The sequence below is a fragment of the Psammomys obesus genome, unplaced genomic scaffold (assembly GCF_907164565.1).
Source record: "Psammomys obesus unplaced genomic scaffold, mPsaObe1.curated_primary_1811, whole genome shotgun sequence".
Lineage (NCBI taxonomy): Eukaryota > Metazoa > Chordata > Mammalia > Rodentia > Muridae > Psammomys > Psammomys obesus.
The window spans coordinates 4,203,599-4,216,045 of record NW_026596069.1 but is presented as its reverse complement, the minus strand read 5'-3'; the positions used below and the strand labels follow the sequence as shown (position 1 = coordinate 4,216,045).

Here is a 12,447-nt window from a genome sequence, read left to right as displayed (position 1 = left end):
CTCACTATAGTGCTTAAAATCTTAATGAGCCACAAGACAAAAACAAAAACAAAAAACAAATACTTGTGGTAAAGGCAAAAGTCAGCTAAGCTTGTTTGCAGGCAATGATCCTATACTTAAAAGATCCTAAAGATTCTACTGGAAAAGCTCTTAGATGTGATAAGCACTCTCCGCAGAGTAGAAGTGTGTAAAACCAACACAGCATCTTTTCTATCAATGAATTCACTGAGATTGAAATTGGGAGGAATATCTTATTCACAACAGAAAAAGAAAAGCTAGAAATAAGCATACAGGGGCTGGAGAGATGGCTCGCTGGTTTAGAGCGCTGTCTGCTCTTCCAGAGGTCCTGAGTTCAATTCCCAGCAACCACATGGTGGCTCACAGCCATCTATACTGGAATCTGATGCCCTCTCCTGGCATGCAAGTGATCTACAGATAAAGTACACATATATGTAAAACAAATAAATAAATATTTTTTTTAAAAAAAGAAGCTTACATGAGGAGGTGGAAGACTTCTACAATGAAACGTTTTAAGACAATGAAGAAAATGGAAGACACCCGAAGATGAAAAGGCCTCTCATGCTAATGGGTTGGCAGAGTTCATATTGTGGAAAGTCGTTAAAGGCAATCTACAGATTCAGTACAATCCCCGTCAGAATTCCAATGACATTTTCTTGGTTTTCTTTGAGACAAGGTCTCACTGTGGAACTCCGGATGGCTTGGAACTCGCTATATAGACCAGATTATCCTCAAACTCATAGAGATCTGCCTGCCTCTGCCTGTGGGATTGAAGGTGTGCCCCACCTCACATACCAAATAAATTATTTTTAAGTAAAAAAAAAAAAAATCAAAATTTACATTGTAGCACAAAGACTCTCAAATAGCCTTAAACAAGAAGAGCATGCTGGAGATTATCACAATACCTGTTCTCAAACTGTACAACAAGACATGCCATCAGAACTAGCTTGACACTGGCACTAAAGCACACACACACACAAAGAGAGAGAGAGAGAGAGAACATGCTCACCAATGAAGTAGAATAAGAGGACCAGAAATAAATCCACACAGTTATAGCCACATAATTGTGGGCAAAGGTGTTTAAAGTTTATATACTGGTAAAAAGATTACCTCCTCAACATATGGAGCTGGGAAAATGATTTCCACATATAAAACAATGAAACTGGGCTCATAAGGCCCAGCCCTCCCTGAGGATCCACAAGCAGTTAAAGGTAGCTGGTGGAGAGAGACATTTTCTTCAGTGGTGTAAGCACTAGTAAGATGCCCACGTCCCTATAAGCAATCCTAATAAAACTCACTGGGTCACATACACAGGGACCTGAAAAGAGGAGGGGAATTATGTGGGGAGCAGAAGGACTGCTGAGTCCCCCCGCCCCCACACACTGAGCAGCTCCTAGGTTCTCAGCCTCTCTGGTGTGCACATGGCCATTGTTGGATTATGCAGCCCCTATCAAGGAAACCAAGCTTTCAAATCCCCCTTTGTGATACAGATTCATTCTCTAAGCTTGCTACCCTGGAGAACCCCAATACAATGTCCCAGCCACAGGAGAAAAAGGGGGCCACATATGGACATGGACATGCATGCGCACGCGCGCGCGCGCACACACACACACACACACACACACACACACACACACACACACAGAATATTTCCCTTCCCTCTCCTCTTAGTGTTAGGTGGGCTAATTGGATGGCATCCAACAATGGTAGATCTCACTCAGGCCAGACACTCATATAATATCCTCAGCCTCTATGGTTTGGATACGGCATGAACCCAAGGGTCCACATGCTGGAAGACTGCCAGAGCAGCAAGACGATACAGCATGTTTAAGAGGTGAGGCCTAGGGGAGAGCCTTAGGTCACTGCGATCGGCACCCTTGGAAGGCAGTGACTTTCCTGCCTCAACCTTCTGAGCACCCTGAGCTCTCACAAAAACAAGCTGTTAGAACTGAGTCCCGCCCCAAAACTGCTCCACTCCTTCTTGTCAATACCGTGGTGACTTCCAGCACAATTGCTTCTACCATGGTGTTTTCAGGCCTCTTCAAGAGGCCAAACCACCATACGGTCATTCTGAGCCGCACCTCCTGGGCATCCAGCTGCTTCTCCCGGGAGCTACTGACCCTCTGTCTCTGCTTGTCAAAGCCGGGATGGGGGTGGGACTTGCTGGCCAGCCAGCCTAGCCTACTGGGTAGATTTCAGTCCAGGGAGAGACCCTGTGTCAAAAAACAAAAATAACCCCCCTGCAAAAACAAAAACAAAAACAAAAACAAAAATCAAAAAGTGGACAGTGCTTGAGAAACAACCCATGAAGTTGTCCTCTGGTCTCCAAACACATGTATGTGCATGACCACACACACACAAGTGTGAGAATCAGCTTCCCCCCCCCCCCCCCCCGGGAACAGTGGTGAAGAGAAGCAGCTGAGCTTGGGCGTGTGTCCTTGGTTTGACTCTCAGCTCCACCCAATGGCCCTTCTGAGCCTTACCTGCCTCTGCCGCAGGCCACCACCAAGCTTTTCTGACCTGCAGCTAGCACTGGCTCTTTCTGAGCTCCTGAGAAAGGCTCTAGTTGTTTCTTGTAGTAACATTTAAAAAAATTCTCTATAAATCAATGCTCCCCCCATTATATCAGCTTCAGACCCTACTGGATCTTACACACACACACACAAACGGCTTTGAAAGTTAAGCAGATTCTTTGCATAAAACGCCTGATGTATACTAGATGCTCGGTTGGTGTTACGTTCCTCCAGAACAGCCCCATAAAAAGGACGGAAAGACAGACAGGAACTCAGGTGGGAATGTTTGTTGCATGCCCCTTTAATGTCCTCTGTCTTGGATGCTCACTTCTAAGATTGGCCTCTGGGGTACAGAGATTATCAGGGAGGGATGCTACAAGCTCTGGCTCTTCAGGGAGGCATCCTTGTCCCCGATGTAGCTGTGGATCCATTCAAGGTAGCGGCTCACTTTGGTGTAGACGCCGTAGTTGTTGAGTTGCCCACAGCCCTCACCCCAGCTCACCAGGCCCACTAGGAACCAGGTACCCCGAAAGAAGACCACCATAGGTCCCCCGCTGTCTCCATCACAGGCATCTCTCCTATCACCAAGGATGCCTGCACAGAGCATGTTCTCTGAGACCACATTGTTCATGACCTGCATGCACTCGTTTCGTGGGGCCACGGGGATGCGGATGAAGGTGAGAATGGAGGTGCGGTTTCTTCTGCCATCTTTGTCTCTGTCACTTTGATAGCCCCAACCTGTCACCACTGTCTCCCGGCCAGCCTGAGTGAGCTCCCGCTCTGCTAGGCCGTTGTTGGGCAGGCAGATGGGCACTATGGTTTTAGAGAGAGTGGCTGCCTTGGCCAGGCGAAGCAGTGCAATGTCATTGTCACTGGTGCTCCGGCTGTAGTTAGGGTGGATGAAAACCTCCTTGATTTCCAGGTCCAATTCCCAGTGGTCCTTGCGTCGCAGATCATACTCACCTGCAAGGCAAGGATGCTATTAGAGCAGGCTGGAGAGGCCCACATGGCCGTGGTGCTTCTGCTGCCCTGAACTGGGTCCCTGTGCCTCAGATCCTTACCAAAGGTGGGGTTGAACATGAGTAGGTGGATCTTAGGGGCAGGGGCAGGGGCAGGGGCAGGGGGCAGAGAGGGGAAGAGAACGAAGAACAACATTGCTAGAGAGACTAGTTCCAGGGCAGTAAGACCTAAAAGGGAACACCATCAAGACCCTGGAAGGACGATCTGAACCACAGAAAAGAAGCAGCTTCTCTTCACCGACTGATGGCTCTGGGAAGCAGGGCCGTAAGGCCATCATTCGCGCTGAAGGTAGTTGTATGTGTCGATTTCGTCATTCTCAGTGAGCCATTCTTTTGCTATGTATGCGCTTGCATATGTGTGTATTTGCTCATGTTCTCGGAGGACGCATGTGAGCGAGGATGTATGTGCTCGTGTGTGAGTTCATGCAGAGGCCAGGGGTCGCTGTTTGGTTTCTTCCTCAATTGCCCTCTGCCTTATATTTGAGGCAGAACCTCTCACTGAAGCGAAAGCTCACAGATTCAGCTAAGCTGGCTGGCCTGCAGACCCCGGGGACCCTCCTGTTTTTGCCTCACCAGCACTGGGATTAGCTATAAACTAACATGTTTGGATTCTGTTGGGTGCTGGGAATTGAACTCAAGTCCTCATTTTAAGGAGTATGCTATTCCTTGACCCACTTTTTTTTTTTAATTTGGGTATAATGTCTGCTAAAAAGCCCCTACAGATATTTTCAGAGTAGGGCCTAGACTTGGGGACCCTCACACTCCTAAGGAAGCAGCTAGCAAGGCTTGCCAGCGTTGCACAGCTCCACACTGTCGGTTTATGTGACGCTCACAGTATCACGGGTCTGACCACAGCGGGGTGCTGAGGCCCACGCAGCTGGCTCCATAAGAGTGGGAGTTGGGAGACCTGGATGTGTGACACTCCTCACAGCGTTTGGGCCTAGATCTGAGATGAGCACCAGAAGTTTTCCCCAGCTGACTGGAGTCTCAGTGTGAGCACGTGGCTAGCACGTTTGCCTCCGTCCCCCATGCGTCCTCTGTGGAGCCTAAGTATGTAACTGCCAGGGTCACCCACCCTTGGACAGCAAGCCTGCCTCCCATGTTCCACCCCAGGCTCCAGGCTGCTCCTGCCTGGCCGTAGCCCTCACCAAGCCTCACGGTAAGCTTCTTGGTGTTCTCCATGCAGTGGGCCGCCGTCAGCACCCAGGAGGGGTGAATGAGCACTCCTCCACAGGCCAGCTTCCTCTTGGAGTCCAGAAGGATAGCCTGAAAAGAACATCACACAGCTACCTCTGACAACTCCTGGCACAGGACCCGGAGTCTTACAGGGCTCCAAGGGTTTTCCAAGCACTCCTCTGTTTTCCCGGTCCCACTGGTGCACATAGACTTAAGTCTTTACCCAGTGTTTGCTATTTGTGACACTGTCTGGTGTCACATGCCTGTGTCAGGGCATGTCCCTGACATGGCCTATGCAGTTCCTATAGTCACCCTCAGCCATACCAAATGCTCTGGGGTGCCTTTGTGGTACTCAGGCTGCTTGAGGTATCTCTCTTGGGCTTCCCTCTGCCCCTGTCCTGAGAGCCATCCTGGTTCTCATAATACTGAGCTATTTCCAGAGTTTCTGAGCTCCCCAAATTTGTGCTTACCCATCATCCCGGAGCTGGGGAATTACTGGTAAAGATTTACATTTACTGAGCACCATGTGAGTGTTTACTCCATGTTGAAGTGGGGGATGGTCCAGGTCAGCACTCCTTTGTACCTCTGTCCTTCTCCGTAAACATAGTCTCTGCCTCCCATCTATGCTGTGCTGCCTAGTATTTTCTTTGTTTGGTTGATTGGATTGGTTTTTCAAGACAGGGTTTCTCTGTGTAGCACTGGCTGTCCTGGAACTTGCTCTGTAGACTGGGCTGACCTTGAACGCAGAGATCCACCTGCCTCTGCCTCCTTAATGCTAGGATTAAAGGCATGCACCACCACCACCTGGCATGCTGTCTAGTTTTATGTAAACTTGACACAGGCTAGAGCCATTGGAGAAGAGCAAGCCTCAGTTAAGAAAATGCCTCCATGAAATCCAACAGGAGAGCGTTTTCTTAATTATGATTGGTGGAGGAGGACACAGCCTGTGGTGGGTGGTGCCATCCCTGAGCTGGTGGTCCTGGGTTCTATAAGACAGCAGGCCGAGCGAGCATGGAGAACAAGCCATAAGCAGCACCCTCCGTGGCCTCTGCATCAGCTCCTGCCTTCATGTTTCTTCCTTGCTCGAGTCCCTGTCCTGACTTCCACTGATGATCAATTGTGATGTGGAAGTGCAAGCCAAATAAACCCTTTCCTCCCCAAGTTTCTTTACTTGTGGTGTTTCATCACAGCGATACTAACCTTAACTAAGACATACGCCTTTCCCTGCGCATGCCCGTTCCTGTCCTTACCAGCCCTCACCTGTACCCCTCAAGCAGAAAATCTTCTCTCATGCCATCAGGGGTCCCAGGAGACTGTTTCCTCTCACCTGCCAAGGACTGTCACCCTGCTTTGTCAGTGTTCCATTGACGATCCTTGGATCTGGTTCTAGTTCTTTTTCTGGGTTTGTGTCCCGTTTGAAGTTCTTGCGTTTCTTTTCCATCCACTTCCCCAGCTTCCCACATGGAAAATTCACTGGAAGTCAAGGAGGGGTGTTAAAGGGCTTCCCAGGAATGACTCCCACAATGCCCTCTCATGCCTGCTTCTGTTTGTAGGCTAGGCTAGGAGGTTCAAGAAGCGCAGCTTGGGACTCAAAACCAAATAGTGCCACCTACTGGCAAGAGCTGGCCAAGCAACATTACTGATCTGCGTTACTGCTAGTGACTAAAGATATCCTGGATTCATTACCCGCAAGGGCTGAAGGTGATCGTTCCTGAGATGTCTAAGAAAAGACTTCTTGTCTGAATACTACACATCTCCTAGGGAGATAATAAATTACATGGGTCTGGAGGCTGTAGCTCACTGAGCTTACAGGCACATACAGCCATATTTGTCTTTCTAGGCGGGTGCTGGGGATGCAGACAAGGGCCCTTGTGCTTGCATGTAAGCTCTCTCCCAACAGAGCCGCCTCCCACTCTGGCTGACTCTTGGAAGGCGTCATTTTGAAGTCTCTCTTTCCATAGCAGTGAGCACACCACAGAAATCCTGGGGCTGATGGTCTGCAGGTCTGTTCCTGTAAGTGCTCCCTGCTGGGTGGGGGATCTAAGCTGGAAAGCAGCAGAACCCCATCAACAGGGCAGGCAAGGAATGACGGAGTGGAAAGGAGACCGCAGCAGCAAAATTCCAGAAGCTAGCCAGTACATAGACACAGTAACTGACCTGACAATCTAAATGAAATCAACAAATAACGAGGGGGACAGAGGCCCAAGGAAGTTTCCAGTACCAGGAATGGATTACATCTAGCTGAGTTCTTTGCAAAACATGTCTCATGTGAACCTCCAGGTGACCCAGGCTACTGCCGAAGACGTTGGTGGTTCTCCACAAAATGATGGTAAAGTAAGGGCCTATTGCTGAAAGTAACGCCTACAGAACCCATTGAACATGGAGAATTTGAGCTCCCTAGAGCATTCATCCCATATAGACTAGAAGGTACTCTGCAAGCTACCAAAGGAGAAAGGTTAAAAAACAAAACAAAACAAAACAACAACAACAAACAACCTAGCTACAAACCCTTCCATCTACTAGAGTGACCTGCGTGCAAGAAACGCTGGTGCAATCATGGCACAAAATTTTTGGGACTAGCCAACAAATATCTGATTTGAGTTAAGGCCCATTCCATGAAGCAGAACCCATACCCAATGCTGCCTTGGGTGGCCAAAACCCACTAGAGACTAGATAGCCTAGGGACCTAGGGGAAAACCAAATACTACTGTTCTGCTAAAGGAACATAGTGATCAAATGACTCCTGTTACACTCAGAGACCAGTGCCTTGCCCAGACATCATCTGAGAAGGCTCCTCCCAAAGCAGATGAGATCTATGCAGTAAATGAGAGACCTTAAAACACTCGGTCCATAAAGAGATATCTCTGTCAAATCCCTTCTCCTCCGAGCTCAGGAAGCTCTACAGAAGAGGAGACGGAGAGTGTAAGAGCCAGAGGGGGTGGAGACCATCAAGGAGTCAAGGCCTTCTAGACACAACATAGGAACTCACAGAGACTGGCAGCATGCCCAGGGTCTGCATGGGTCTGCCCCAGGTGCGCGAAGAAGTGGACTCACGCCCCGCTCCTAACCCGAAGTGATCAATTAATAGTTACTTGAAAACTAAGTTCTTTCCAAGGGAGTCTAACCAGAGAAACAATCCACTCTGAAGGTTTGGCTCCGTGCCCAGCAGCAGATGGCCGACACAAAATGAACGTGTGGCGAGTGTGGTGTGTGTGTAAGGTGACTTATTTAAACTTTTTCTCAAAAAAGGAAGAAGGAAAAAAGAGAAGAGAAATAGTTGGGAAGAATGTCTGCTTCATATGTGGCCATACTATAGGTTCAATATATATATATATATATATATATATATATATATATATATATATATATTTTTTTTTTATATATATATATATATATATATATATATATCAAACATCTCTAGAAACCGAAGAGGAATCGCCTCCATAAGGGTACAAAAGATGAGAATAGAGCCATACCCAGGAAACCGCACTGAGCTCCTTCCAAAGAGATGCGAAACCCTGACTTCTTCAACTACACGCATTTGTGAACTAATTCAAAAGAAAAACTCAAGGAAAATCTAAAAGGAAGGCGGAATTGGGGTTCCGCGAGGAAGCAATACCTCCAGGAGGGTAGTCGGAGGAAGATGCCGATGACTTAATTCCTAGGTCAGCTCAGACCGTGTATGTTTGGCAGAGGCAGATAGAGACACAGAGGGAGACAGACAAACGATTATACTCCAGGGATGGCCCACGGGCGCCTGAAGGCTGGCAACAAGCAAAAGAGGTGGGGGGAGGGGCAAGGGTGCTATGTCCACCTGTCTTGGGTCCCCAAGATGTGCTCGCTCTCTCTCCGGGAGCGCTGCCTTGACTCACCTGTGGACTTGCACTGCACATGGTCGTCTGCCAGCTCGTAGCCAGGGGCGCAGGTACAGCGCCTTCCGCCTCCCTCCTCCAAGCAGTAGTGCCAGCAGCCGCCGTTTTTCACCTGGCAGTCGTGGAAGCGCAGCTCTGCGCGACAGGAGAGGGCAGGCAGCTCCGGGTGGCCCCACTGCTTCCAGACCCCACCTCAGCCCACCCTTCTGCCTCGCCGAGGTCCCCTCACCCTTTTGGCAGAACCTGCCCTCCCAGCCCTTATCGCAGCTGCAGCTGAAGCTGCTCAGGCCATCGATGCATGTGCCATGCCCACAGCATGGGCTGTCGCACTCGTGGTCCAAGGGCGGAGCCGTGCACTGGTCACCATCTGCGAAGGACAGCGGGATGGGGAAGTAGCGGGTGCGGGTACCTCCATTTTCCTCTCCAGCCTCCACTGACCCTGGAGCAAGCAAGCATCGGCTATCCGTCCACGTGTCTAGAACTCACTCACCGAAGTACTTGATCCAGAAGGCCAGCTGTGGCGGGAGAGAAGGCAGTGTGAGGGCTCTGCCAGGCTACCTAGGGGAAGCCCACAAGATATATTGCCTCCTCCTGGATATGCTGTCTGGGGAGTGGGAAGGGCTTCCAGACAAACATCTGCCCTAGTGCCCCTCGCTACCCACCCCAGAACACCGCTCTGCATGAAGCAGGATCTCTGCCCACTGGGTCACCTACTCCCTCCAACCCCCACCCCACTGTCCTCTGTGGAAAGTATCTAAACCCCTTACAGGCTCTTCGGCCTCCTACAGCCCTATCATGCAAAGCCTCCTAGCTTTGCATTATCCAGGCTTGAGACAAGACTTGCTGGCTCAGGGTCAGTGTTTCTAACTAGGCCTCAATTAACTGAGGCCCAGAATGCCCCATGGGGACAGACATTTGATCACGCACCCCGTAACCCCGAGGTGTAGGTCAGGGGGGAGGAGAGGAAGATCGTAGGGTCATAGGGAAGGAGAGACGGAGACAGGCAGTAGTGGCCACTGGAGGGAAGGCTGCCCAGACTCTGTTTTCCCTGGTTCTGGTTCCTGCAGTCCCCTGGGCCCTGACCAAGTCCTTAAAGAAGAGCAGCACCCACAGGACTAACCAGCGCTTACACTCCAAAAAGGTCCTCGACGGCAGTAGTCACGCCCACTGTTCCTTTCCATCCCATCCAGCCACCAGCCCTCCCTCTGGACCTAGCCTGGTGCCCTTACTGTGTCATCCACATTCTGGAAAATCTCCTGGGCCTCCTCAAAGTCACAGAGCTCCTCCACGCACTCGCGTTCCAGGTTGCCTGGCCACATCTCCTCCAGGAAACTGTTAGCACGTTTGACCCGGAGCAGCTGGTTTGCGTGCTCGCTGCTGGAGAACACTGGGTCTGGTTCGGGATGGGGGTCAATGTGGTGGAGGGACTGGAGAAGGGTCTGACGAACCCCAGCTAGAGAGAGCCAGGGGAGGCCTCGCCCTGGCACCTCTGCTCCTATTCTAGTTCCCAGGAGGGGTTCTGTGCCCGGCTTTTCTGCCCTGTTCCCGGGCCCCCTCGGGAGAACAGCAGTTTGGATCTTGAGGAGTGCGTGCTGTTAGACAGACAGTCTTTCCTTTGAGGACATGCCTCACATACTCAACAAGGTGTCTTGGGCAGATCGCAGCGCTTAGAGGCAATGCCAGATCCTGCTGCCGCCCTTAAAACTGCACAGTGCACGAAAATAGCCTTATATAATGTCTAATAACAAATGGACAGTAACGAAAGAGTCAGACTGCACAGTGAAATCTGTCTTACGCTTCTCCCAGGGTAGGAAAGTGAGCCCTTCCGTCTCACCTCTTGATTTCCAAACGCACCCTCTATCATACAGTCCCTATCTCTTTCCCTGGAGCAGGGACACCTGGAGAACAGAGACCTGTCACTTGCTGTCTCCTCAGCTCTGAGCGATAGATGCCTGTCGGGCAGGAGAACGGCTAAGAGGGAGGAACCAAGCTCGAAGCATGCAAGAGGGGCTTGAGCGGTAAGCGCAGGGGATGTGCCCACCTGAGCGTGGCAGAGAGCTAGCGTGGGCAGGGCAGGCTGGAAAGGGGCTTGGTAGGGGGGTGGGGCGCTCAAAGAAGAGCACGGTTGAAGAGGTGGCTGGGGCGGCTCCAGAGAGGCCCGTCTGCACCTGTGCTGTGGAAAGCCCAGGGGAGGTTCCCCTGTGCGCCCAGGGGAGGTTTTGAGGGTCTTGCAGTGAGGTGAAGACAGTCTTACCAGGACGGACCAGTGTGCTAGAAACGCCCCAGGTGGACATGAACAGCAGGAAGACTGTGAACTGCCGCATCCTGAAGCCGCTGACACCTATCTGAGGAGAACTTCTAAGCTTCAAGGACACACACAGCCCTGCTGCTCTCCAGTGCCCCCTCCCCTCCCCCTGAAAGTGGAATTAAAGGCTCATCCGTGAGCAGGGGAGATACCTCACTCATTAAAGTGCTTTCCATGCAAACATAAAGACTTAAGTCCGATCCCCATATAAAACAAAAACAAGAATCTACACATCATGGCACATTCCTGTGGTTCCAGTCCTGGGGAGGCAGAGACAAGCAGATCTCTGCGGACTGCTAGCCAGCCATCCCAGCCTGCCTGACCAGCTCCAGTGGAACAGCTCCAGGCCATCGGGAGGCTCTGCCTCAAAAAACAAGGTGAATAGCTCCTGAAGGAAACATCTGAGGTTGACCTCTTACCTCCCAATGTTTGTGTGCCCACGTGTTCGTGCACACACAAATGCAAAACAAAGCAAGAAAGGAAGGAAGGGAGGACAGGACATGTCTGTGTAGAAGCTGGGGCTCGGAGTGGGGTGTGCTGTTCACTTGGCTCTTAATGCTGGGCACGCTCCAGCTACCTGACAAGCAGACAGCTCACTGCCTGAGGCAAATTCCAGTTCATACTGAAGAAAGACTGGACAAGATGTTTACGTGCTCCTTGCCTCGGTTTCCTCATTTGTAAAATGGATAGAATATGTCTGTTTCATAAAGAGTTGCTGGAAAATAAATAGTAACCCACATAAAGCTCTTTCTCGTGTGCACAGATATGCGCATGAGTGGAGACCGGAGTATCTTGGCTGTTCTTCCCCAGGCATTGTCCACTTTTTTTTTTTTTTTTTTTTTTTTTTTAAAGACAGCCTTGGCTATCCTGGAACTTTCCATGTGGACCAGGCTTGCCTTGAACTCATAGAGATCTGCCTGCCTCTGCCTTTTGAGTGTAAGAACTAAAAGGTTGTGCCTCCACTCCTGGCTTCCACCTTACTTTTGGAGATGGGGTCTCTTGCTGCCAGGAACTCGGTAACTGGGCTGACTAGTCAGCAAACCCAAGGGATCTACTTGCTTCTGCTTTCTAGCACTAGGGTTGTAAGTGTGTGCCACCGTATGTGGCTTTGTTTGTCTGGTTGGTTGGTTGGTTTTTCGAGAGACAGTTTCTCTGTGTAGCCTTGGCTGTCCTGGACTCACTTTGTAGACCAGGCTGGCCTCGAACTCAGAGATCTGCCTACCTCTGTCTCTCAGAGTGCTAGGGTTACAGGCGTGTGCCACCTCGACCGACTCACATGTGTCTCTAATAAAACGAACAAACAAACGTGTTCTAGGAATCGAACCTGGGTCCTCATGCTTACAGGGCAAGCACTTTTTCAACTGAGCCATCTTCCCCAGCCCCCCCCACCTCTCCCCCAAGCTGTTAAACAGGCTGTAGGATCCTGGAGGGTTGCAGTTCAGTGGGAGAGAACACACTTAGCATGCTTAAGACTCTGTGTTCAATCCCAACACCAGAACACACACACACACACACACACACACACACACACACACACACACACA

At 50.4% G+C, this 12,447-nt stretch overlaps 1 protein-coding gene across 2 annotated transcripts in view; it reads right to left on the bottom strand.

Moving 5' to 3' along the window:
- Positions 1-2,812: 2,812 nt before the first annotated feature.
- Positions 2,813-12,447, bottom strand: part of Proc (protein C, inactivator of coagulation factors Va and VIIIa) — a 10,448-nt gene continuing 813 nt past the window's right edge. The window contains exons 2-9 of one of the 2 annotated variants that reach the window (XM_055625496.1): positions 10,853-10,939; positions 9,828-9,991; positions 9,089-9,113; positions 8,828-8,965; positions 8,599-8,733; positions 6,054-6,199; positions 4,699-4,816; positions 2,813-3,494 (exon numbers count right to left, since the gene is read on the bottom strand). In XM_055625496.1, coding sequence (XP_055481471.1) covers positions 2,905-3,494; positions 4,699-4,816; positions 6,054-6,199; positions 8,599-8,733; positions 8,828-8,965; positions 9,089-9,113; positions 9,828-9,991; positions 10,853-10,939 — 1,403 coding nt within the window. In that variant the 3' untranslated portion in view covers positions 2,813-2,904. Of the gene's footprint in view, positions 3,495-4,698; positions 4,817-6,053; positions 6,200-8,598; positions 8,734-8,827; positions 8,966-9,088; positions 9,114-9,827; positions 9,992-10,852; positions 10,944-12,447 lie in introns of both variants that reach the window. The other variant, XM_055625497.1, reaches the window with a different exon arrangement.